Source organism: Nicotiana tabacum, chromosome 4 (assembly GCF_000715075.1).
Source record: "Nicotiana tabacum cultivar K326 chromosome 4, ASM71507v2, whole genome shotgun sequence".
Lineage (NCBI taxonomy): Eukaryota > Viridiplantae > Streptophyta > Magnoliopsida > Solanales > Solanaceae > Nicotiana > Nicotiana tabacum.
The window spans coordinates 75,369,710-75,396,592 of NC_134083.1; the positions used below are offsets into that span (position 1 = coordinate 75,369,710).

The 26,883-nt window shown below is 38.8% G+C and overlaps 2 protein-coding genes across 2 annotated transcripts; both read left to right on the forward strand.

Moving 5' to 3' along the window:
- Window positions 1-1,518: 1,518 nt before the first annotated feature.
- LOC107770132 (secreted RxLR effector protein 161-like) lies at window positions 1,519-1,986 on the forward strand. The gene has a single exon (XM_016589402.1). It carries the CDS (start codon window positions 1,519-1,521, stop codon window positions 1,984-1,986), a length of 468 nt encoding a protein of 155 aa, XP_016444888.1.
- Window positions 1,987-8,629: 6,643 nt separating this feature from the next.
- LOC107770134 (putative pectinesterase/pectinesterase inhibitor 59) lies at window positions 8,630-12,854 on the forward strand. The gene is made up of 2 exons (XM_016589404.2): window positions 8,630-9,661; window positions 11,976-12,854. The coding sequence occupies exons 1-2, from the start codon at window positions 8,764-8,766 to the stop codon at window positions 12,668-12,670; spliced, it is 1,593 nt and encodes a 530-aa protein (XP_016444890.1). The 5' UTR covers window positions 8,630-8,763; the 3' UTR covers window positions 12,671-12,854.
- The last annotated feature ends 14,029 nt before the right edge of the window (window positions 12,855-26,883 follow it).

Consider the following 26,883-nt stretch of genomic DNA (forward strand, 5'->3'; position numbering starts at 1 on the left):
CATGTCATAGAGATTCCATAGACTATTAGTATTATTTTGGGGTTGTAATTGATGGTCATTCATGTATCATGAAATGAAAGAGACATTGTTATCCTTATGTATTTTCAATTATTGAAAATGATGTATTTAAAGATTATACTTCATGTATGATTTTAATCATTTAAAATGATTATGTTTTCAAAAAGGCTTTCGCATGCATCTGTTAGTCATATAGATGGATATTCTAGTATGGGTTGGTTTGCCCGGGTTGGGTAGTGTGTCGGGTGCCGGTCACGTGGTCTTGGGTCGTGAAACTATCGGGTGCCGGTCACGTGGTCTTGGGTCGTGAAACTATGTGTGTAGAAGCAAATATTCATGTTATCTTTGATAAATCTAACAATTTGGCCGAGAAAGGTCTGCATGATGAAGATTATGACATAGGACTCATTGGTGATGAAGTCATAGGAATCTGAACCTCAGTATGAAGATGGATCCGAAGACCACAAGGAAATTGACAGTGATCATGAGGAACAAGAAGACGAAAGAACTGCTTTAACTGCTAACCAGATTAATGAAGCCACACCCACTAAACCTGTTCCTTTGGGTCACTCCTCCAATGAATCTTCTCTGGGTATAGAGACCAGACAATGGAAACATCAAAGTTCACATCCTCTTGAGAATATCATCTCTGATCCAAATGGAGGAATGCAAACCAGGTCTTCTCTAAGAAATCTATGTGCACTGACAATATTTCTCTCACAGGTTGAACCTAAGACCATCAAAGAAGCTATAAATGATCTAGACTGGATCATGGCCATGCAAGAAGAGCTAAATCAGTTTGAGAGAAACAAGCTCTGACACTTGGTACAGAGACCCAAGAATAAAACTGTCATAGGTACCAGATGGGTGTTTAGAAACAAGCTAGATGAACAAGGAAATATCACAAGGAACAAGGCCAGACTGGTGGTTAAGGGATACAATCAAGAGGAGGGCATTGACTATGATGAGTTTTTTGCACCTGTACCTAGAGTGGAAGCTATAATAATGTTGATAGCTTTTGCTGCCCATATGGAATTCACCTTATATCAGATGGATGTAAAGAGTGCATTTTTGAATGGTTATCTAAAGGAGGAAGTATTTGTCAAACAACCTCCTGGATTTGAAAGTGAAGAATTTCCTGACTATGTGTTCAAACTGGATAAATCTCTTTATGGACTGAAACAGGCTCTAAAAGCTTGGTATGAAAGACTCTCAAAGTTCCTCTTAGCCAAACTTTGTAAGAGAAAAGGTGGACAACACTCTATTTCTAAGGAGTAAAAGGAAAAATATTCTGATTGTGCAAGTGTATGTGGATGACATTATCTTTGGGGTTACCAATGAAGTAATGTGCAAGAATTTGCTGAGATGATGGGAAATGAGTTTGAAATGAGCATGATGGGTGAATTGAACTTCTTTCTAGGGCTGCAAATCAAGAAAACACCTACTGGAACCATGATATATCAGCAGAAATATATCAAGGAACTACTGAAGTAGTTCAACATGGACTCCTATGAGTTCATTGACACTCCCATTGCAACTGCAACAAAGCTGGATCTTGATGACGATAGGAAAAGTGTGGGACAGAAACTATATAGAGGAATGATTGGGTCACTGTTGTACCTCACAACAAGCAGGCATGATATTGTATTCATTGTGGGATTATGTGCAAGATTTCAGGCAAATCCCAAGGAATCTCACCTGAAGGCTATCAAAAGGATACTACGATATCTCAAGGGGACCCCTGACCTCTGTCTATGGTATCCCAGAGGGTATAGCTTTGATCTAGTTGGTTATGCTGATGCTGACTATGCAGGTTTTCATGTTGACAGGAAAAGCACTTCAGGAATAGCTCATTTTCTAGGTTCTTGTTTGGTGTCTTGGGGAACTAAGAAGCAAAACTCAATGGCCTTATCTACAGCTGAGGCTGAATATGTGGCAGCAACATCCTATTATGCTCAGTTGCTATGAATAAGACAATAACTAATGGACTATGGTATATTTGTTAATTGTATTTCCATTTTCTGTGACAACACCAATGCTATAAACATTGCTAAAAATCCATGTCAGCACAAAAAAACCAAGCACATTGGCATTAGACATCTCTTTCTCAGAGACAATATTGAAAAGAGGAATATCTCAATTAACTTTTGTAAAGCAGAAGATCAAATTGCTGATATTTTTACTAAAGCTCTAAGTAGGGATCACTTTGAAAGGAACATACTAGAACTAGGTCTAATCAACTCTTCCAACTAAGTTGAATCCTAATGATTGGCTAGAAAAGGCATAATTAGATGTAGATAATTAAGTACAATGTGTTTGATTCAGCTTTGTACTTGTATTAAGCTCACACACTTGCTTGGAAAATTTGGCTGATAACTGTATTGTATGATACTAATATGAAGTGCTGAAGCTTTATTGCAGAAATAAATAAGGAGTTACTAAGGAGTTGGTTCTTTGACTCAGGTACGTGCCATATTGTTTTAAGTCATTAGGTCTTAATATCCTAAAATTATTGCTATGCTCAGACTTCTAATTCTATTGGCATCACTTCCAGTCATCTTCTAGTCAAAGAGTAAGGGGGAATCCTAGTGCAATTAGAGTTCACTTACTCCTAAAATCCTAACAATCAAAGTAACCGTTATAAGAGTCCCGTTAGAACTCAGATTTGGTCACCTTCTGTCTTCCAGTCAAATCAGGAGTAACGTCTTTAAAAGGCCTCTACGATTAGCTTCTCAGACCTCATTGTTTCTCTCAAACCCTAAGCAAGAATCAAGAGAAAATATCAAGAACTAACTCTCCCTCTCTCTTCTTCGAGTCTCTAATATGATCACCATGCCTAAAGCCAGTCAAACCCCAACTAAAGACAAATCATCAACCAAGGCTGAAGAAAAATCCAAAATCATGAAGCCCAAATCATAAAAAAGTGCCAAGCCTTCAAGGGAACCCACACCCACACCTGCTCCTTCTCCTTCGATATCCTCCGTTGTACCTACATCATCATCCCCTATTCCTGCTGCTCTTACTATCTTCACCTCCACAGTACCCCCACTTCTAAAACCAACCACCCATGCACCTGAGCTTACTGCGAAAAATACCTCTAAGTCAACAAAGGTCAAGGCTACTCCAAGAAAATCTATCAAGTGCCTGATGCCGCTACATAGGTAGACACATTAGTCAAGGAATCTGTGATTCAGGGAGAATTAGTGCCAATCATTACTGATCAGGTACAACATCCTCCTTTGAAATTATATATTTTGGTATTCGTTATAGATGTTGCACCCCTAGATACTCTCCCACCCATGGGTGAGAAAACACAAGTGGAGAAATTCACTGTGGAAAAGGGTGTAGGTGATCTGGGGAAGGAGGTAGATACTACTACTGTGGAGCCTATGGTTAAGGGGGAAAGAAGTAAAGAACCTGTGCAAAAAGAAGCTTCTGATGATCTTTCATTTAGTTGGACTGAGAATAAGGATAATGATGGGGGTGAAAAAGAAGAAGAAGATGTGAACAGTCATGAAGAGAATGATGCTCAAAACATAGCCAATGAAGAAGAAAAGAGTGAGAATGAGGGAGCATCTAGAGATGAGAAGGAGAGTGATACAGATTATGAGACATGTGAATAAGTAAATGACTCTGCAGAAGAAGAAAATCATAGTGAAGAAGAGGACAACTCTGAAAGTAAGGGTGAGGATCAAGAAAAGGTAAGTGAGTGTGAAAGAGCTGATGAAGAGAGTGAGAAAGAAAATGAGAATGTGAGTGAGGAATTTGAAGGCTCTATGACCAATGGGAACACTGTGATAGCCCCTTCAGAAGAAACTGGTGAAGAGACAAGGGCTCAAGAACCTGGGTCTATGTTAACTCCTTTCACTGGAGATTAAGAAGTTAACAGTGATGAAGATGAACCAGGAAGACTCATGTGAAAGCTACAAAGTCAGCAGTCCCAACAAGGAAATGAGTGGTTCCTCCTGCCATGACTCCTCTTACAAGGAGTAAAAGAAAGGTTGTTGATGAACAAGTCATTAAAGAGTCTAGAAGTGCAAAGAAGCCAAGGAAGAAGGTCTCAATTGTGGAACCTGTTGTTGAGCTGGATTGAGAAGATGAGTCTGAATCTGCCTTGCCAGCTAAGTCCTCTACACCAAAGAGAAAGGTTTCCAAAGTTACAAAAAATGGCTACCCCTTCTGCAATGGCTAGTAGGGGTAAGACAAGAAAGAATGTGATAGTTACAGTTGATCGACTCACAGAGTTCAGCAACAAAAAAGTGCTAAATGGAAGATTCTTGCAAACACTGATGAGAAGGGGATGGCTCAACTGGTCGAAAAACTTGAGCTACAGGGGTGGAAGCACATGTTTGTCAAAGATTTTCCTCTTGTATGTGTTCCTGTTGTGTGGAGTTCTATTCAAATTTCAACTTTGATGGGAAGGTAGTCAAGAGTAAGTTAGGGGGATTTGAAATGAAGTTTGATGTTGAGGAGTTGGGGAAGCTTCTGAATATCTCTTCTTTGGGATTTGACAATTGCTTGAAGAAAAAGTGGCCAGCCATAGACAATGATGTTGACAGTAGCATTGTGGTCACAAGGAAGTTTTCTCAAAAGTTTGAACTAGATTTTCCCCAAAAAGTGTACAAGACTGATATGACTCTCTTCCACAAGTTATTGTTTCATTTTGTCAATTCCTGCATTCTTTAGAGTTCTGAGAGAAGGCATGAAGCTACTCTGCTGGACATGGCTGTAATGGAACTGCTTGACACTGGTAGACCTATCAATCTCTCTAGCCTGATGATTCAGCATATGGCAAGAGCTACAGACACCTCCAAACCTAAGCATGCTATGCCTTATGGTTTCATGTTGACTGAGTTGTTTAACAAGCTCAACATTACCTTACCTAAGCTTAAGTTTGGAAACAACAATGACGTTTTGGATGTTGTTACCCTCAAGCAGTATGGGTATGGGGAGATCAAGGCTAGAGGACCCACAAGATCTGCTATTCTACCTGGGAGCAAGAGGGTTGCAGAGCTCAGCAAGAGGTTGGAGTTGGCTGTTGAGGAGAATGCCAAGCTTCGTGAAGACGATGATGAGCTGAGAAATGAAACAAGGCAACTTAGGGAAGAGCTTAGAAGAGATATTGAAGCTCATTCCCAATATATTGCCACCCTTTTGAAAGCATTGATTCCCTTTACTTCTCACCAATTAACTTGTTCCTTCCTAGTGTCCTTAGTTTCCTTTGTTATTCCAGTGATGCCTTATCTTTTTTTCTTCTTCTTCTTAGTCTGAGTAGTTTGCAGTATGCTTAGTATATTTTGTTCTAATAGTTAAGACGAGACCCTGGGCTTCTTTTGGCACTACTTAATGTCTCCTCTTGTTTTGCTTTACTGCTTTGTACAATATTGGATCTTCAGCCTAGTCTGTTTGCCTTGATATTTCTTAAGCTTGTGATGTAGCCTGTTTGGCCTTAAATCTTAAATTATATTTGCTTAATGTCTAATTTTTTTTTTTCGATGATTCCCAAAGGGGATGGTAAGGTTGGAAGGGTTATGAACATACATGTATGTCAATAGTACTTGTTGTGATACCTGAATCTGCTGTATATAAAGTTTATCATCATCAAAAAGGGAGAATTTGTTGAGTATTGAAGTTTAGATTATTAACAAAGTATGTCTAAATGCTCAAAGAACCAGGTCCTCAATGTAGCTACTTACTTGTTCTAAAGAACCAGCTCCCCTGGATAAAGGGCCGAATCCTCATGTTGATAATTGTACATCTGTACAAGACAGTAACTTTACCTCAAAGTTACCCAGGTCCGAGTTTGGTGGAAGGTGACTGCTATATGTGATAAGGGTTGTTGTTCAAGAAGATACGGATAATTCAGTCAGAGACAAAAGTCCCAAAGCATGTGGAATCCTTGGAGCATAAGGAGTCTTATCAAAGGAGAAACTAACTATGAATAAGACTCCTAGAAGATCTCAATGAAAAGTGTTTAAATACGATCTACTTTGGACTTCTGTCGTTATCTTTTTACACATCAACTGAAGAGTCCTAAGTCGATTACTCCAGTCGAGTACTTGCATTGTATTCTTCTTGAGTCAGTCGAGTGAATGTGTTTTAGGAAATCGAGTTGTAATCAAGTGTCATAAACAATTGGTGAGTTGGAGTGAATGTTTGCTTTACAAGTTAGAGTAACTTGTAAATCAAATTATCGTAGTAGGAGTACTGGAGAGTATTGAATTGCATTCTTGTAATTGATGCATTTTTGGCTCATTATTCTAGTGGAGTTGAAGTTGAAAATTCTATGCAGTATGTCGGTGTTTTTGCATTTTTTGAGCCAGTTAATTTTTCACATAAAAATTGATATGTTTAATTTATTGCTTATTTACTTCACGTTTAAGGAACGCAACAAAGAACCAAGTTCTTTAATAATTCATAGGGGTACTCAAATTAACAAGCTTACTCGTGATTCGTGTAATCTAAAGGCAAAGTGTTTAACTGAACAATTGCATAAAGTTAACTTCAACTCAATATTTAAAAGCAACAAGGTTTATCGTAAAGATCCCAATGCGCACCCAGTGAAAATTAGATAATCTGTAAACAAACTCCGCAAGTTGATTAGATTTTCTTAATCTTACTTAGAATTTTCACACCGAATAAAAGGAACATTGCGTCCGAAGAACTTGCAAGCACATGGGCATCCCCCGATAAATAGCTGTTTAGGCATCTGCTTAAGGGATTAGGGAGAATACTAAGCTTCTATTCCTTAAATTGCACATTAATTACTCTGCTTGAGCATCAAGTTAAGCATCACATGTACGGACCTCAAGACATGCATGTTAATGGCTTTCTTTCTGTCCACTCTATATTTGTTAACGCTTAAATATTTAAACATACCCTCCAGTACTGCTGCCAAATGAGCGTGTCGAATCAAACAGACAGGTTGAAAACGGATAATATAAGTACATGCATCTTGAATAAGAGTGTAGAGGAATCAATGTAAGAAAATAAATTTAGTAAAAATGCTTACCATCTCCTGCTTAATTTTATATGTAGCTGAAGATAAAAATAATGGTTGCAAAGCAAACTCACAAAGGAAATATTATATCACTGTTTTACTTGTGTAGTTGGATTTGAATCTTAAGCTATGAATTTATATCACTGTTTTACTTGTGTAGTTGGATTTGAATCTTAAGCTATGAATTTAATTGGCAAACCAATTGACTACAATCTTGGTTAAAAAATGTCCTTTTGATTGACAAAACAAGTAGTAGTAAGCGGTGTTTTAAAAGGCGTGGGCGTAAGGCAAGACGTTTTACATATGTCTCAGCAGGGCGTAAGTCCCATAGGTATTTAATTTTTAATATTTTATAAATAATATAATGACAGTAAATATTTATAAACAGGTAAAATTGCATAAAAATTGAAGAAAACTATATATATGTGTGCTCCATCCCCACAAAAAACTAATCAAAATAATTTATCATACGTTACTTACAAGCACAAGTAATTTGAGTCTAAAAAAATAAAGTTTTCTATAAGGAGAAACAAAAAGGATGATTAACCTGCAATTTGAACTTTGAATTTGTTGCTATGAAGAAGAATGTAGTTCTCTTTGTATTTGTAAAAAAAAATTAAATATTCGTTGCTTTTGGGAGATATTAGCAGACTAGCAGACAAGATAAAAAATTAGGAAAACCATGAATTAGGGCTTAAATCAATAAAAAAAGGTCTTTACTTTTAAATTTAATACTTTTGAGTTCTTTATATACCTTTTGAGTAATTACCAAACTGACTTTTGAGAATTTAGGTATTATATGAAGGACTAATTCAACAAATTTTGTTTTAATTTGAAAAAGTATCTAGGCTTACTCCTTACTAAAAAAACACACCCGGGCGTATGCCCCGAACGCCCGGGCGTACGCCCCGAACTCCTAGGCGTACGCCCCAAATTGCGGGGCGTACGCCTCTTGAGACTTTCGCCTCACACCATCGCCCCGGGACGTTTTTGGTATGCTTCGCTCCGGGACTCGCCCCAGAAACGCCTTTTAAAACGGTGATAGTAAGTACATATTAATGTAATTACATCGGATAACAAAGTTTAATTCATATTTGATCCATTTAAATAAATCAATTGACCAACACATTTTTAACTAGGGGTTGGATGGATACTATATATAATTTTTATCCATTTTGCTTGCACTACCCTCCAGCAATCATCATCAAGTGGGGGGAAAATAATTGACATACTAATTCTTGCTTTGCGCCAATATGAAATCTTGTAATTTGAATCTTAGTTGAACTTGTATATAGCGCATATATAATCACGTTCATTAAGCAGCTCAACAAAGTCCACCTACATGTTTCAGAAGAATTCATACTTTACTTAAACGACTGCTCTCATAATTGTCACATTAATGAAACTCATGAATTCAGCGTAAAACCAGAGAGATCATTAGTCTTTCTCTATTTAAATATTGAGTGCATTTTCAGTGATCCACTAAACAAGGATCTCAAAACAAAGGAAGGACACACCGGCATTTTAATTTGAATATGAACATTGATTTAATTTTCTTATTTGTGGTTTCATATCTTATAACTGTGATTTTGCCACCCCAATATTTCAGAATCCAACTGTCATTTGACATTGCACTTCTCTTCTATCTATACTAGTATAAGAACTCACTAAACTTATCAGCCTTAAATGTTTTCTTAGCTAGTTCCTCTCGTTACCCTAACACAACACTATCACACCATTACACAATGACAATATATAAGTTCAATTCTTTACTACTCCTGTTCTTTTCTCTATCTTTGTTCCTACACCAATCTTTAGCAATTGATGAAGAAACAAGTAATGACATTAACTGGTGGTGTAGCAAAACTCCTCACCCCGAGCCATGTAAATACTTCATGTCCGGAGATTCTTTCAAACCCCAAAACAAATCCGAATTTCGAACAATGACAGTCCAAGTTGCATTGGATCATGTGATTCAAGTACAGGCCCATGCAAAAAACGTAAGCCAATATTGCAGGGGAAAACGTAAGCAGTTAGTATGGATGGATTGTGACAAGCTAATGGATGATACAGTTCTCCAATTAAACCGTAGTCTTGACGGGATTAAATCAAATTCAAGTTCAGATTTTGATGCTCAAACTTGGCTTAGTGCATCTATGACAAACATTGAAACATGTTTATCCGGATCAAATGACCTCAATGTTTCCAATATCCTACAGCCGAATTTGTCCACTAATGTTTCGCAGCTGATTAGTAACTGTTTGGCTATGAATGGGGAGTTCGTGGACTGGGAAAATACAACACAAGTTGGTGGATTTCCAAATTGGCTCACGGCTAGTGAAAGAGTGTTGTTACATTCCTCGTCGATAGATTTGATGGCTACGAAGGCTAATTATGTGGTGGCTAAAGATAGATCGGGTCATTTTCGGTCTATTCAGTCTGCAATTAATTATGCAACTTCAAGAAGAGTTGGAAATCAGAGGATTGTGATATACATCAAAAGGGGTGTTTATAGAGAGAATATATTGATAGGTCCAACTATGGGGAAGATTATGTTAGTTGGTGATGGCTTGAGATACACTGTAATCACAGGCAGCCGCAGTGTTGCTGCAGGTTACACAACTTACAGTACTGCAACTCTTGGTAATGACTCTCGAACTCTCTCTCAGTTTCCTTTCAGTTTTGAGTTATCTTTCCTTTTAGATCTTTAAGGTTTTTGGGTGAAAATGATCTTAAGATTTCAAGCATTGAAATAGATTAATATTGCATGATTGTAAAAGCATGAAGTAAGGGGCTTGTTTAAAAAGGTAGCAACTAGTAAAGCTAGATAGCATCGGCATATTCTATTATCGGGCTTAACTGAATCCATAACTGAGTATAAATTTATGTGAAAAAGTTCACAAAAATTATAAAAATAATAGATATAAACCTCATAACTTTAAAAATATCATGTGCTTAGTGCTAAAACTTTTAAAAGTTGAACTTATAGAATTTAAATCCTAAATCCGCCTCTCACTACATAAAACTCAAAGAGCAGAGGAGAGATTAGGAGGATTTCCATTTAGAATGAACAAGCTTTTAGGAAATGTGTCAAGGGATTTGCTTTTGAAGTTGTAGATTTCTTTACTTTTTGTGTTATAGTTGAACCCCAACATATGAATTTATAAAATACTAAATAAATAGAATGCGAGTTAAGTACTCCAAATAGCCATAATTGTTTCAAGCATAGGGTGTGAATCAACTCCATAATGACGGCTGGATCAGAATCTACTTTTTATTAAACTTAATGTATTAAGGTCAAAAGAAATTTAAGCTAATTAAAAGTCATAGCTATTTTGGCGGGTTATTTGTTGCATTCAATAACTGTCATGTGCAATTATTCTTAGGCTTGTTCGCGAGGGAACAATCTGATTTTCAAACTACTAAAATTTAGCTTTCATGTCAGATCTTATTTTTTTACAAAAGTATCCTTCTGCTGTGAACATGTGCTGAGATTAAGGAATGCAATAAAAATTAAATACTTGCTTAATAAGGTTGTTTTATCTGACAATATATGGATTATCCATTGATATTTTCTTAGAATATTTCCTTTGTACATTGATAAATTTTAAGTAGTATAGCTTTTAGGAGATGATATTTCTGAGAAGATGTAGGTTTCCTTTTCCTTTGGTGTAATGGTTGATGCCCGCCATAGAAGTTAGAGAATGCTAGTTAACTCCAAATTTGCATAACTTTTTGAATATCGGAAGTGAACCAACCCTCCGTAATATATACAGGCTGGATCATAATCTGCTTTTTGTTAAATTAATAATAAAGGAAAAAGGGTGGGGGAGGGTTTTGGGGGGGGGGGGGGAGGATGAAGGTAAATGTCAAAGCAATTTTGGCGGATCATTTTGTTGCATTCAATTCCATTCACGTGCAACAATTCTTAGGCTTGTTCTCGAGGGAACAGTCTGCATTTTCAAACTACTAAAATATATTTTTTTCATGTCAGAATTTAGTTTTCAAATAAAAAAGAACGTTCCTTTCCGTGGCGAAACCAGGAAATTCAACAAGGGTGTTTAAACTTTTGTCAATGGGCTATGTAAGGATGTTCAAAGTCTATTTTTAATCAATAACAAGTAATATTTTACCTTATACGGAGTATAATTTTCCGGCGAAGAGTGGTCAGTTGATCACCCTTGGTTGCACGTAGCTTCGCCCCTGGACTTCCTTCTCCTATGAACATGTTCGCTGAGATTGAGAAACGGGGTTGACATACTCACAACTAAAAAAATAAGTATTTGGTACATTATAAGGTATTTATTTTTGAAAAGGTACGGATCATGGATATTTTCTCGCAATATTCGGTATCAATATATGAAACAAGTCTTATCAAGAAATGTAGTACTGCATCCCAATTGCATTAGATATTTGATTTAATGCGTAGTTTTTGCATGTCTAACCTCTAAATGACTGTCTCATCCAAAGAAACTGATTTGATCAAGTGATCCAGCTCAATAGCTTAAACCTCAACTTTCGTAAGCTAACAAGAGCTGTACACTTGCTTTGGGGGTTATGCTAACCATAAATTAATGTGCAAGTTAATTTATTAGGACCTACTTATATTCATTAACATTGTAATGAATTTCTATATTAGCAGTCTAGTTTAACTTTTTATAACAAGTTAGTTACACCCTTTTACAAGTTATCAAAACATGCTTGCTGCGGTATTTAAAGTTGAATTTAAAATAATTCGATAGTGTTAAAATTCTTTATAGTTAGTAAACAATATTAAACCACTAAGCGTTAATTTAGCTTAGTGGATTAGTATCCTGTAAAACAAGGTAGATTACCTGTTACTACACCAAAACAGGCTGATAATGTAAATTTTTCATAAATTTTCCTCTCGGTGTATATAAATTTAATCCAAACATTAGTTATTCACTTTTTTCGTTTACAAATTATGATGCTTTAGGGGTGGACGGGATTGGATTCATTGCTCGAGGCATCACATTCCGAAACACAGCAGGGCCACAAAATGGCCAAGCAGTAGCTCTTCGATCCGCATCAGATCTTTCAGTGTTCTACGGCTGTGGTTTCGAAGGATACCAAGATACCCTTTTTGTCCAATCCCAACGTCAGTTCTACAAATCATGTTATATCTACGGCACCATAGACTTCATCTTCGGCAACGCCGCAGTTGTTTTCCAAAATTGCATGATTTACGTTCGAAGGCCCTTATGGGGTCAAGTGAACGTAATCACAGCACAAGGCAGAAACGACCCTTTTCAGAACACTGCAATTTCAATTCATAACTCTCGGATAATGGCAGCACCTGATCTTCGGCCCGTGGTTCAGTCGTTTCAGACATATTTGGGACGTCCGTGGCAGCAATATTCAAGAACGATTATAATGAAGACTTATATTGACAGTTTAGTAAACCGAGCAGGTTGGTTAACTTGGTTAGATTCTAATTTTGCTTTGAGCACTTTGTACTATGCGGAATATGGTAATATTGGACCAGCGGCTTCGACAAGGTATAGGGTAAAGTGGCCTGGTTATCATGTGATAAAGAGTGGGAATGTTGCTTCGAAATATACTGTTGCTAGCCTTATTGCTGGAAGGGCATGGCTGCCTTCTACTGGTGTGCCATTCACTGCGGGGCTCTAAACAAGTGTTATACTACTCTTTTATTTGTATTGTTAATTTTCTTCTTATTTTTTCATTGATTTTTTTCGTACGTGTCATGTCATTATGACACATAAATGGATACTATGGAGTATGGAGTATTATTTGCCCACACTTTCTTTGTCCGTTTCCTAGTTTTATGTGCAAATTGTTATAGTTCCGAACATCCTAGAATCTTTAAAAGAATAGTCGGTCAGATTTACTGTTTATTTTTTCGAACCGGTATCATAGACTATAAATTAATTATATATATATTATACATTTATCGTCTATTTTTATTTAAGCGGTTGAACGACTATTTAAGTTAACCAAACTACTAGCTAGAGCATCCCTCACTTGTTTATGAGTTTTTTTTAAGTTTACTATTTGCGGTTTTCTAACGTCTCAAATTTAGGACTTGGTTCCGGCCTTGTTTCGTAGTCATCAATTTATGAACTTGAATACTTCTAATACTGAATTCCTTTTTATAAATTCAACTTGACTTCTATCTACTTGGAATAAAGAAAAATGGTATTCAATTGTGGGCCAAAAAATTAAAGAGGTAGACCTAGTGCCTTCCAATTGGATCAGAAGGTCATCTAGCTCTAAGTTTGTGGATTAAGAGCATGCAAGCCAGATCTACTTAAGAAATGAATGCGTTCTCCTAAAGAATTGATAGACGCGTACCATTGTCTATTTTAGTATTCGCTAAGATTGGCTACTTATAGGTTGTTTGACCAACCTTCTAAAGTCTCAAAAGTATCTTTTTAAAAAGTGCTTTTGGTGAGAAGCAATTTGTGTTTGGCTAATTAATTTGAAAAGCATTTTTGAACAGTAATTAGTGTTTAGCCAAGTTTTTAAAAACTGTTTCTAAGTGTATTTTTTTCAAAAGTACTTCTCAAAAAAGTGTTTTTGAAGAGAAGCTATTTTTTTCTGTTTCTCAAAAACTGCTTCTACTTCTCCTCAAAAGCACTTTTTTTTCTTCCAAAAACTTGGCCAAACACCTCAATTTTTAGCCAAAAAAAAAAAAACACCTTTGGCCCAAAAAAAAACTTGGCCAAAAAGACTATTAAGCGGTTAAGCCCAAAATAAATTTTTCACAAGAATAACCTACAAGAAAAGATGAAGAATTTTTTTTTTTTGGGTCAAAGGGGGTTTATTATGGACCCCTACCATTTACATTATTCCAAAGCTTCAATACATACAAAAGATGGAGGGGGGCATGAAAGCCTGACCTCCATGTAAGAGAATAGGATACTGGAACCAGTTTCCTAGTTAAAATTAATGGTCGAGAATCTGAGAGTTCTATGTACTAGTACATTTTAAATTCAAGCAACAAAAACTAAAACATAGTACTAGTACTATTTCTCAGAACTTCAAGGAGGGTTAAAACACCAGGTGGAGTTTTTTTTAGCTCTTCTCTTGAAGGATAGAAGCTGCAAATTGTTCATTCTCAAAGGTCCTTTAGCTTCCCGAGGGAGATCGTTCTCATGTAAATATATTTTGTTCTCCTCTATAGTGGTGGCTACCTTTTCCAGAGCATCAGTCACCTCATTTCCTTCTCTATATCAATGATTCACTTGGATGTTTCTCTGCTTCATCTTTTCCTGGATAGCTTCAATTATTGACTTGTTGATCATATCACCATGAGATTCCAATTAAAGCTGCTTGAGCTTCACTAAAATGGTTGGTGTAGAATTGGGTGGTATATGCAAAAGCCATAATCATGTCCCCATTTCTATTTTTAACAATTCCCCCAGCTCCTGCCTTATTTTGAGAATTCATATAGCTGCCATCTGTATTGAGTTTGCACGAATTACTAGTCGGCCTTTTCCGGTTCACCGTGATACTGGTAGTTCTTGGTTTTTAATTTTCTGCTATAGAGCAAACATCTTTCCAGTTCCAGATGTGCTCTATTTTGTTGAATGTCTTCACCATTGTCACCTTTACCTAAAATAGAAAATGGTGATAAATGCTACTATTAGAAGATATTTGTGTTTGCTCATACTTACTCTTGCACCTTGCTTTCCAGATTTCACTATGCTAGGGGTGATGTGGAGAAGATACTCGTGGACATAGTTTTTAGCCGGTGCCTTCCACCACTACCAAAAGCAATTTAGGACATTATCTCCTGTGAACATAATCCTTAGCGGAGTAGAGATTTGCCTCTAGGCCTGTTTGACATTGCCGCTTCCAATATATACATGAGCGGTGGTCTCATTCTTGGGAACCCTGCAACAAGAACATCTTGAAACCATGTTAAAACCAAACCTATGTATAAAGTCATCAAAAGGTAATTTCTTTTTTAGGAAGTTTCCATATGAAGAATGAAATTTTGAAAGGAATGTTTTTAATCCAGATGTAAGAAGTTATAGGAAGGGCCTGTTTTTTCTTTCTTAGGAATTGGAAGACTAAGGAACATGAGAAAGAACCATTTAGAGAGAGGTTCCATATAGGCTATAGCCTTGTCATTGAAAGCAGGATCCCCAAAAATGTTAATATCACTAATAATATTCATAAGATAACATGGAATATCATAGGTGGTGTTGCCCAGGTCCCAATGATTATCATGAACAAAGGAGCAGACTTTCTCATTGCCAGGTTTAGGAGTAGGTTCTAGTAAGTGGAAGAGGGAGTCTTTACAAGTTCAATTATCTCACCAAAAAAGACTATTTCCTTTGTTGATTTTCCAACTGATGTTTTGCTCAATCCTCTCTCTAATGGTGAGAAGATCTTTCCAACTGCTGGATTCCTTGTAGCTGATCACTTTAGAGAGTAGATTGCTCCTTTGACAGCATTTTGATTTAAGGAATTCAGACCAAAGAGAGTTTCAGTTATCAATCTCCATCACCTCTTAGCAGAGAATGAGTTACATATATCAAGTAAGCTCTTGAATCCTAAACCTCCTTCCTCTTTAGGGTAACACATCTTAGAGTTCCAGTTGTATGGGGTAAAATTGGTTAGCGATAGTTGGACAAATGAGGAGGTGACATGTGGAACTGAAGACAAGTAAGATGTGAGTTCGCAAGTAGTTGGCACTGGATACAAGTATGTGATCGGTGTTGTGTGAAATCTGAAGGCATGGGAACCGATAACAAATATTTCAAGAAATGACATCGGATAGCATTCAATAAGCAACCGTTATAGAGAATCTCCACATTTACAGCCAACAGTTGTGTGTCCATCAATGATGGTTTAATTCTCATTCAAGAAGAGATTGATTTGGGGATATTGTCTCCCTCAGTAGAACTATAAATAAGAGAATTAGTATCCATTGTAGGACACACAATATTTTGTACACAAGCGCTAAAATCATCTCTCATTTTATAGACTGCTCTTTTAATATTGCTCTTGTATTTCTTTTATGTTTATTTTATAATCTTACTTCTGTTCTTATCTATTTTATATTTTTGGGTCAAATTAATTCACGTGTTGTTCCATTCATCTGTTACTAACAAATTTTGATTCCTTTCTTAGAAAAAGTAAAAATCATATATGGCAGCTAATGATGTCAACAATTTCTATAATATTGGAGCACACAACGAATGTGAGGATGTATTCCAACATGATGATCAACCAACGAAACACGAAATGAAGGAGATGAAACAACTCCAGTTAGAAGGTCAAAATACTCGCCATGTGAGGAGTCCAACTCTTGATGATGGAAATGACGAATATGTTGTTGAAACGGTCAAAATCTTGAGAGAGCAACAAAGGGCAATTACGGATCATCTCTCAAGAGAAGACCAGGTGATGACTGAATTGAAGCAGGCATTATTGGTTGCTTCTAATAATTCTAATAGAGGAGCTCAGATACCTCCTAGCATCCTTGCAAATCAAGCAGTTCAAAGAACCAGTAACGACCTTCCAAGGGAGGAGTTTGGTTTTAACGAGGCAGGAGGTACCGGTAGTGGATCTGGGAACAACAATAATGCAATCGACCCTTTCAAAACCGATCCCATGAGGTGCTAAAGGTACCAGATTCCATGAAATATACACAGTTGTCATTCAAACAAAGTGCAGCCCCAGAGTTGATTCTGAAAAGATTTAAGATGCCGGATATCCTGAAATATCATGGGACTTCGTATCCACAGGAGCATATCATGATCTACACTACTGTTGTGAAGGTAAATGACTTTCCCTAGCACGAGGTCGAAATGGTCTTGTTGAAACTTTTTTGCAAAACTCTGACGAAGGGTGAGGCCCCTCAAATTTCTTATTAGTATGAGGCCATAAGCACGCTCATAAGTCGCTTAAGTGTCGTCTTGCCTTCTAGGAGGGGTTAAGGACTGTAAAAACTTAGATGATCATCATATTAAGCGTAGGAGTTCTATTTGATATTGTTGAGGGCCTAAGTAGATACCTAAAACTAAGCCATGTTGGGAGCTATGCAATGGGCTAAAGTTTTAGATAAATTCGCACAAGATACGACTTCAAACACATGTTGCTACCAAACTATAAATACTTATGTAGTGATATACCTATCAAATTAAATCCCTTTGAGTCTAGTTTCCAACGTATCAAACCGTTTGGCATTTGGATATTTTTACAAAATGTTATGGCCATTTTTACGGACTTATGCCATATGCACGCCCAGATGCGCGGTCGCGCATATTGGAGGGTATTCTGCCTTGTGTGTGCGGCCAGATGTGCGATCACTTGCCCAGGTGCGCGACCGCGCACGTAGGAGCCCATTAAATACCCCCAAGGCTGGGTAGAGAGAGGGGCTAAGTCATTTCTTTGAGATAGGGCTTGTATATCAAGGGAAATCCGTCCAACACTTTCATGCCATGAGCCAAGGTAATGTTTTTGGTGTATTTTGAGTTGATTACTACTCCTAAACACTTATATTAACAAAGATTAATCTTGAAGATCCATATATTTCTATTCAAATCCCCAAATTGGTCAAGAACACTACAAGTTAGGATTCTAAAGAGTTTCACTATAAGAGGTATGTCTACCATCTCTAACTAATCTATGGTGATTAATTATGTATGAAATATATATTATGACTTATGGGATGGTGATTGGAAGCCATAAGTGCTTAAACTAGGTTGTGTTGGGATTGTAAAGATTGTAAAGTGAATTAATTGATAATATTTATGGGCTGGGAGTGAAGTGTTGGGCATGCATGTGCTAATGGAAGTTGTGAGGTGAATCATTGGTGTGGAAGGTGGTTGTTAGGTGAAAAAATTCCATTGAAGGAGGTTATAGAAATATATGCACATTAGATGTTTGATAAAAAGTCTAAATGACATAAAGTATATAAATCTTACTAATATTGGCGCAATTGTGTTGCATTGTTGTAGATTGAAGTTGTTTAGTGTGGTGGACCATCGTAGTATTATTAAGGGGCGAATTTCAGGTATGAAGGCTAAACTCTTTTTCTGGTATTGGAATTCCAGTGCTATTGATGTGGAGTATTCAAACTAGTAGAATTGATGCCTGATTGACATAACGTGTTAAAATCCTCGTGTGTTAATGATTCTCTATTTTTGACTTAATCATGTTATACCCATTTGGGAAGAAGATCTTGTATGAAATCAATGTGATTAAACACTTATTTCTGATATGATGAAACTTTATGAATTTACACTTGCTAAGGCCAAAGGTGCCAAACAATTGATTAAAAGGGAACTCTTTCGTACATATTATTATCATTTTGGGAACTCGAGTTGTGGAATCGTGGTTACACCTCCACCCGCATACGTTGGGGTAAGGCGGCGGGGCCGCTATGTGTAGAGCTGTGGTATTGTGATTACACCTCCACTCGCATACGTTAGGGTGAGGCGGCGGGGCCGCTTTGTGTAGAGTCCTGGTACTGTGATTGCACCTCCACCCGCATACATTGGGGTGAGGCGGCAAGGCCTCTCTGTGTAAAGGTAGTTGTAGAGGATTCCCGACTTGAAATTTATAAGTGTTATTTTAAGTTCTTAATATATTTGGTTTGACTTTTATGGCTACATAAGACCTATAATTGTTACCATGATTCATCATATTCATGTTGTATTTCCAAGTCCTTGAATAGGTGTTTTGGTTTTCATTCTAGTACTATTCGACATATACTAACGTACTTTTTGTCGGTAGCGCTGCATCTTTAATGGATGAAGGTGGTTCCACAGCGGGAGGCATTGACCAGTGATAGCGGTATACTTTTTTCCAGCTGACTTGGTGAGCCCCACTTTATTCCGGGGTTGTGCATCTTTTGTTCTTTGTGTATTATGTTTTGAGGTATAGCCGGAGCCTTGTTGCCGGCACCATTATTGTACTCTTTTATATCTATTAGAGGCTCCGTAGACATATTGTGGGTTGTGTATTAGTGTGGGAAAGTTAAACTAAAGATGTCGTAATTGTATCTCATGCTTCCACTGAAAAACTATGGTTGTGAAATGCATTGTTTTGGAGACTTATAAATGAAGTAACTAATGGTGATGAAACTAGTGTTGCTCATGAACTCTCATGGTATTAGTTAATGAAGTTTATATTCTCTTTATTTATGGGTGAGTTGGGTAGAAGGAAATCCAGCAGGCTTGCTCGGCCAGGGTACCTCGGTTGAGCGTCGGTCGCGCTCCCCGAAGTCGGGCCGTGACAAACTTGGTATCAGAGACTAAGGTTTTAAGGTGTCCTAGGATGTCTTGGAGCCATGTATAGTAGAATCCTTCTTATCGGTGTGTTGTCGACCACATCTATAATGAGGATAAAGATGTTTCTCCTTTAACTCGTGCTTTACTCTAACTTACAGTACACGACGCCTAGGAAGAAGGCAAGAACTGGCCAAAGATCCAATGTCGCCCCAGGAGTGGCAGTTGATTCGATATTTGATGATACGGATGAGCTCCTGAGGGGTGAGGATATTCCCCCAATTACTACTCCGCCTGAATCTACTATTCCTGCTTAGACTGCACCAGTTCCTACACCTACCGAGGGTGCAACGATCCCTCCAACTGATATTCCAGTTCCACCTCCAGCTTCAACTTCTGGTCCCGCTGTTTCTGATGGGGATCTTAGGGGGGGCATACAGATGTTGGCTCAGATAGTGGCCTCCCAGGCCCAAAGATCAAATGTTGCACCTACTTCTTCAAGTCAACCAGGGGATTCCGCTAGTTCTAGGGTGAACATGTTTCTCCAGTTGGATCCTCCAGTGTTCACAGGTACTGATCCTGAGGAATACCCACAGGACTTCATTGATGAGATGCACAAGACTCTCCGAGTTAAGCGTGCTACTAAGATGGAAGGAGTGGAGTTGGCCTCCTACCATCTGAAAGGGGTGGCCTATTTTTGGTTTGAGATGTGGGAGGAGTCCCGTGAGGAGGGGAGCCCTCCGGCGAGGTGCACTGAGTTCACCGATGCTTTTATGGATCATTTCTTGCCACTCGAGACTAAGGCGGCCCATGCAACTGAGTTTGAGAGCATGAAGCAGGGTAGCATGAATGTGTGGGAGTACCATATGGAATTTGCGCGCCTATCCAAGTATGCTATTCACATGTTGCCTACTGTGGAAGCTAGAGTGCGCCGGTTTGTGTAGGGCCTTAGCCCCTTGGTTATTAATGAGGCTGCTACGACTGCCTTGAATTCTGATATGAACTATGGGAAGATGGTGGCGTTTTCTCAAGATACAGAGGATCATAAACTGAAAAATAGAAGGGAGCATGAGGGTAGCAGCAAGGCACGGACCGTAGGAAACTTGGGTAGTTCTTATGGTGGTGGTAGGTCGGCATTTAAGGGAGGGTCATCAGGTCCATCTCAGTAATTTTCTCAGTCTTCGATGAGTGCACCACCATCTGGGCCCAGTTAGGGCAACAGGGAACCCCACCAGTAGGGTCGGCCTGGAGGGAGATTCCAGCAGCAGTGAAGGCCCTTATGCCCTAAGTGTGGGAGGATGTACTTTGGGGCCTGCTTCATGGACCTACCTATATGCTACGGGTGCGGTGTGAGGGGTCACATTCAGAGAGATTGCCATTTGTCCCACCGGATCATGGGCAGAGGTGCGGCGCAGCCAGCTAGCTCTGCAGCTACTACATCCACAACACCTCCTCCAGCTCGAGGCACCCCAGCACCCGCAGGGCGTGGTACAACTAGGGGTGGTGCACAGAGTTCGGGAGGACCCAACAGATTTTATGCTATGCGGAGGCGTCGGGATTTAGAGGCTTCTCCAGATGTTGTCACAGGTATATTAACTGTCCAATCCTATGATGTATATGCTCTTATTGATCCCGATTCCACTTTGTCATATGTCATTCCTTATGTTGCTATGGAATTTAGGATAGAACTGGAACAACTTCATGAGTCGTTCTCTGTATCTACTCCGGTTGGTGAGTCTATTGTGGCGGCACGGGGTTATAAGGATTGTGTTATCACGGTGCGTGGTCGGGACACCCTGGACGATCTCCTAGAATTGGGAATGGACTGGCTTTATTCATGTTTTGCTAAGCTTGATTGTCGAACCAAGACCGTTAGGTTTGAATTTCCAAATGAGTCAGTTATTGAATGGAAGGGGGGATGTGGTGCCGAAGGGTAGGTTTATTTCCTACCTTAAGGCCACGAAGATGATTAACAAGGGATGTATCTACCATTTGGTCCCAGTTACGGACACCGATGCTGAGGCACCTACACTTAAGTCTGTGCCTATTGTGAATAAATTTCCAGAGGTCTTTCCGGATGAGATCCCTGGATCCTACCAGACGGGGAGATTGACTTTGGGATTAATGTGATTCCAGGCACGCAACCTATATTTATTCCACCATACAGAATAGCACCGGCAGAATTGAAGGAACTAAAGGAACAATTGAAGTACTTGCTCGAGAAGGGTTTTATCCGGCCAAGTGTGTCACCTTGGGGCGCACCAATTCTCTTTGTAAGGAAAAACGATGGGTCAATGAGAATGTGTATTGACTATCGGCAGCTCAACAAGGTCACGATCATGAATAAGTACCCATTGCCAAGAATAGATGATTTGTTTGATCAATTGTAGGGTGCTAATTATTTCACTAAGATTGATTTAAGATACGGGTATCACCAATTGAAGATCAGGGAGCAGGATATTCCGAGAACAACTTTCAAGACCCGGTATGGGCACTTTGAATTTCTGGTAATGTCTTTTGGGCTAACAAATGCCCCGACAACTTTCATGGATCTTTTGAATCGAGTCTTCAAGCCTTTTCTTGACTCATTCGTGATAGTGTTTATTGGCGATATTCTGGTATATTCACGAAGTCGGAAGGCCCATGCCTATCACCTCAGGGCAGTTCTACGGACTCTACATCAACATAAGTTGTATGCGAAGTTTTTAAAATGTGAATTTTGGCTTGAATCTATTACATTCTTGGGAAATATTGTCTCCAGAGAAGGAATTAAGGTTGATCCTAAGAAGATTTCAGGGGTGAAGAACTGGCCTAGACCTACTACCCCGACTGAGATTCGCAGTTTCTTGGGCTTAGCTAGATATTACAAGAATTTTCTGGAGGGGTTCTCTACTTTCGCCTCTTCGTTGACTAAATTGACGCAGAAGGCGGTTAATTTCCAATGGTTAGATGTTTGTGAAAGAAGCTTTCAGGAGTTAAAATCAAGATTGACTACGGCACCGGTGTTGACCCTACCAGAGGGTATAGATGGGTTTGTGGTATATTGTGATGCTTCAAGAATCGGACTTGGGTGTGTATTAATGCAACATGGCAAGGTTATAGCTTATGCTTCTAGGCAACTTAAGAATCATAAAAAGAACTATCCAACACATGACTTAGAGCTTGCAGCGGTGTTTTTTGCGTTGAATATTTGGCGTCATTATTTGTATGGGGTCCATGTGGATGTATTCACGGACCATAAGAGCCTTCAATATATTTTCAAATAGAAGGAATTGAATCTGAGGTAGAGAAGATGGCTGGAATTAATCAAGGATTACGACATTGATATTCTATATAATCTAGGGAAGGCTAATGCTGTAGCGGATGCTCTTAGCCGGAAATCTATGGGTAGTTTGGCCCACTTGGAGGCATATCAAAGGCCGTTGGCCAAGGATGTTCATCGTTTGGCTAGTTTGGGAGTTTGTCTTGCGGATTCTAGTGAAGGATGAGTGATTGTGCAAAATAGAGCTGAATCTTTGCTTGTGGTGGAAGTCAAGGATAAGCAATACAATGATCCATTGTTGGTGCATTTGAAGGAGGGCATTCATAAACATAAGACGATGGTCTTTTCTTTTGGCATGGGTGATGGTACACTAAGATACCAAGGGCGTCTATGTGTTCCAAATATAGATGGTCTCCTGGAGAGAAACATGACCGAGGCTCACACTTCGAGGTATTTCGTGCACCCGGGCTCTACAAAAATGTATCATGATCTTAGGGAGGTCTATTGGTGGAATGATATGAAGAGTAATGTAGTGGACTTTGTGGCGAGATGTCCAAATTGTCAGCAAGTGAAGGCCGAACACCAAAGGTCCGGTGGGTTGGCACATGACATAGAAATTCTAATGTGGAAGTGGGAAATGATTAATATGGACTTTGTGGTAGGACTACCTCACACTCCTCGTAAGTTCGACTCGATTTGGGTAATTGTGGACTGACTCACGAAATCCACACACTTCTTGCCGGTTAAGACTACCGACACAGCGGAACAGTATGTTCCGTTATATACCAAAGAAATAGTAAGGTTATATGGCACTCCAGTTTCTATCATTTCTGATCGGGGGACACAGTTCACGACTAATTTTTGGAAGACGTTTCAGCAAGGTTTGGGTACTCAGGTGAATCTTAGTATAGCCTTTCACCAGCAGACTGACGGGAAGGCAGTACGGACTATTCAGACGCTTGAGGATATGTTGCGAACTTGTGTTCTTGACTTCAGGTGTAGCTGGGATGATCATTTGCCGCTCATAGAATTTTCCTACAACAACAGTTATCATGCTAGCATTCAGAGGGCACTGTTCGATGCTTTATATAGTAGGAGATGTGGATCTCCTATTGGGTGGTTCAAGATTGGGAAAGCATAACTGATAGGGTCGGACCTCATGCATCAGGCTATGGAGAAGATTAAGATCATTATTGAATGGTTGAAAACTTCTCAAAGTCATCAAAAGTCATATTCGGATGTGCATCGTAGGGATTTGGAGTTCAAAAAAGATGATTGGGTATTCTTGAAGGTTTCCCCTATCAAGGGTGTAATGCAGTTTGGTAAGAAAGGAAAATTGAGTCTGAGGTATGTCGGACCATACAGAATCACTCAGAGGATTGGTCAGGTGGAATACATGCTAGAACTACCTCCAGAGATGTCTTTAGTGCACCCGGTGTTTCATGTATCTATGTTGAAGAAAGTGGTTGGAGATCCGTCACTTATTGTTCCGATTGAGACTATAGAGGTTAATGAGGAATTGACTTATGAAAAGATTCTAGTTTCCATTCTTGATAGTCAAGTCTAGAAGCTGAGAAATAAAGAGATTGCCTCCGTGAAGGTGTTATAGCAAAACCAACAAGTCGAAGAGGCCACCTGGGAAGCCAAGGAAGAGATGAAGAAGAAGTATCCTAATTTATTTGAATAGCTGTGTAATTGTGTACATGATGTTAAAAGCTAACTTTCTACAAATTTTGTTTCCCCCTGTACAACTTATGTTAAGGATTCTCCTTCTTGGTAGTGTAATATTTATGGCATTGTGGCCGGTGTTGTTTCCATTATTTTACATCATTGTGTTGTGGTTATGTTGTTAGGAATGGTTTTAGGATTCTCTGGCAGGTGGATAGGCCCAATTACAGGGGAGACTCATGCAAAAGTTTTGGAAATTTAGGGAGTTAGACAAAATTTGGGACTGCTGGTATGGGAAGTAACAGTTGGGTCACATTAGATGCTAATGGAGGATTTTGACCCTCATTCGAGGACGAAAGATCCTAAGAGGGGAAGGATGTGAGACCCCTCAAATTTCCTATTAGTCTGAGGCCATAAGCACACTCAGAAGACGCTTAAGTGCCGTCTTGCCTTCCAAGAGGGGTTAAGGACAGTAAAAACTTAGATGATCATGATATTAAGTGTAGGAGTTGTATTGGATATTGTTGAGGGCCTAAGGAGATCCCTAGAACTAAGCCATGTTGAGAGCTATGCAATGGGCTAAAGTTTCAGATAAATTTGCACAAAATCCGACTTCAAAAGCATGCTGCTACAAAACTATAAATACTTAGATGGTGATATACCTATCCAATTAAATCCCTTTGAATCTAGTTTCCAACGCATCAAACCGTTTATCATTTGGATATTTCTACAGAAAGTTATGGCCATTTTACCGGACCTATATCATATGCGCGGCCAGATGCACGGTCACTTGCCCAGGTGCGCGACCGCGCACATAGGAGTCCTATAAATACCCCCAAGGCCGGGTAGAGAGAGTGGCTAAGTCATTTCTTTGAGCTAGGGCTTGCTCTATCAAGGGGAATCCATCCTATACTTCCCTCCCATGAACCAACATAATATTTTTGGAGTATTTTGAGTTGATTACTACTCCTAAACACATATATTAACATGGATTAATAAATTTCCATTCAAATCCCCAAATTGGTCAAGAACACTACAATTTGGGATTCTCAAGAGTTTCACTAAAAGAGGTATGTCTACCATCTCTAACTAATCTATGGTGATTAATTATGTATGAAATATGTGTTATGACTTATGGGATGGTGATTGGAAGCCATAAGTGCCTAAACTAGGTTGTGTTGGTATTGTAGAGATTGTAAAATGAATTAATTAGTAATATTAAAGGGTTTGGAGTGAAGTGTTGGGCATGCATGTGCTAATGGAAGTTGTGAGGTAAATCATTGGTGTGGAAGGTGATTGTTAGGTGAAGAAATTCCATTGAAGTAGGCTGTAGAAATATATGTACATTAGATGTTTGATAAAAAGTCTAAATGACTTAAAGTATATAATTCTTACTAATATTGGCGCAATTGTGTTGCATTGTTGTAGATTGAAGTTGTTTAGTGTGGTGGACCATCGTAGTATTATTAAGGGGCAAATTTCAGGTATGAAGGCTAAACTCTTTTTCTGGTATTGGAATTCCTGTGTTATTACAAAACTCCATCATGTAAAGTTCGGACATGGAATGCTATTAATGTGGAGTATTCAAACTAGTAGAATTGATGCCCGATTGCCATAACGTATTAGAACCCTTGGGTGTTAATGATTCTCTATTTTTGACTGAATCATGTTATACGCCTTCGGGAAGAATATCTGCAAAACTTAATCCTGATCGGTCAGAAACCTTCTATTTGATCTCATCCAGGAGGAAATCCCAATATGTAACATATTCCTCACACCAGTAGGAAATATTCACCTCGAACCGTGATAGAAATCATCGAGAACTCCTTGGAATCCGTTTGCACATAATCAAGCTATCAGAACCGAATCTCTCAAACTCAACCAAGCCATGCAGTTGCCCAAAAACCCATGAGCATTACCACGAAACACCTGTGGAGACTCACCACATCATAAGTACCCAAAGAACCGATCATATCATTATTGTGTTGATCCAATTTACTATCAAATCGCCATGTTTCCTCTGAGTTCCTTCCAAATTACTCTCAAGTTGATACCCCTCCTTGCAAAAACACCATGATCCTTACCCTAAAGCTCGCCATAAGAGATTCTAGCATAAAACCCACACCGCCCTAAGGCCCATAAGCTGCTGCATTCCCTCTTAGCACCCCAAAGTACCACAATCGAGACACCCACTCTGAAGAGACCTTCTGTGAATCTAAAGTTGTTTCCTCCACCACTTAGTCTTCCAGATACTGAAATACATAATCCACAATGATATATAAATACAGCGATCCTCGACACCATCCAATGTAAATATTAAACTCTAGCCACAACTACTATGCCACCACTTAATCTTCTTGAGTCTGAACTCATCAATAAGGCATGAGAATAAAATCCGTTCCACAATTAAACAACATGGAAAACCTTCCAACACACTCATAACTCGGGACTACATGTCACATCGAGACAGAAATCAAGCACCTATCAGTCCTTTTTACACCTCAAGAGGACTCTTCTCTTCACATTCAAGTCATCCAAACATAGCCCGCAGTCATATCCTACTCGTTATTTAGTCATCCAACCATAATGTGATTAAACACTTATTTCTCATATGATGAAACTTTATGAATTTACACTTGCTAAGGCCAAAGATGCCAAACAATTGATTAAAAGGGAACTCTTTTGTACATATTATTATCATTTTG

Coding starts and splice junctions, on each gene's coding strand:
- LOC107770134 (XM_016589404.2), top strand. CDS start 8,764: ATGACAATATATAAGTTCAATTCTTTACTACTCCTGTTCTTTTCTCTA. Junction 9,662..11,975: donor TTACAGTACTGCAACTCTTG/GTAATGACTCTC, acceptor ATGATGCTTTAG/GGGTGGACGGGATTGGATTC.
- LOC107770132 (XM_016589402.1), top strand. CDS start 1,519: ATGGACTCCTATGAGTTCATTGACACTCCCATTGCAACTGCAACAAAG.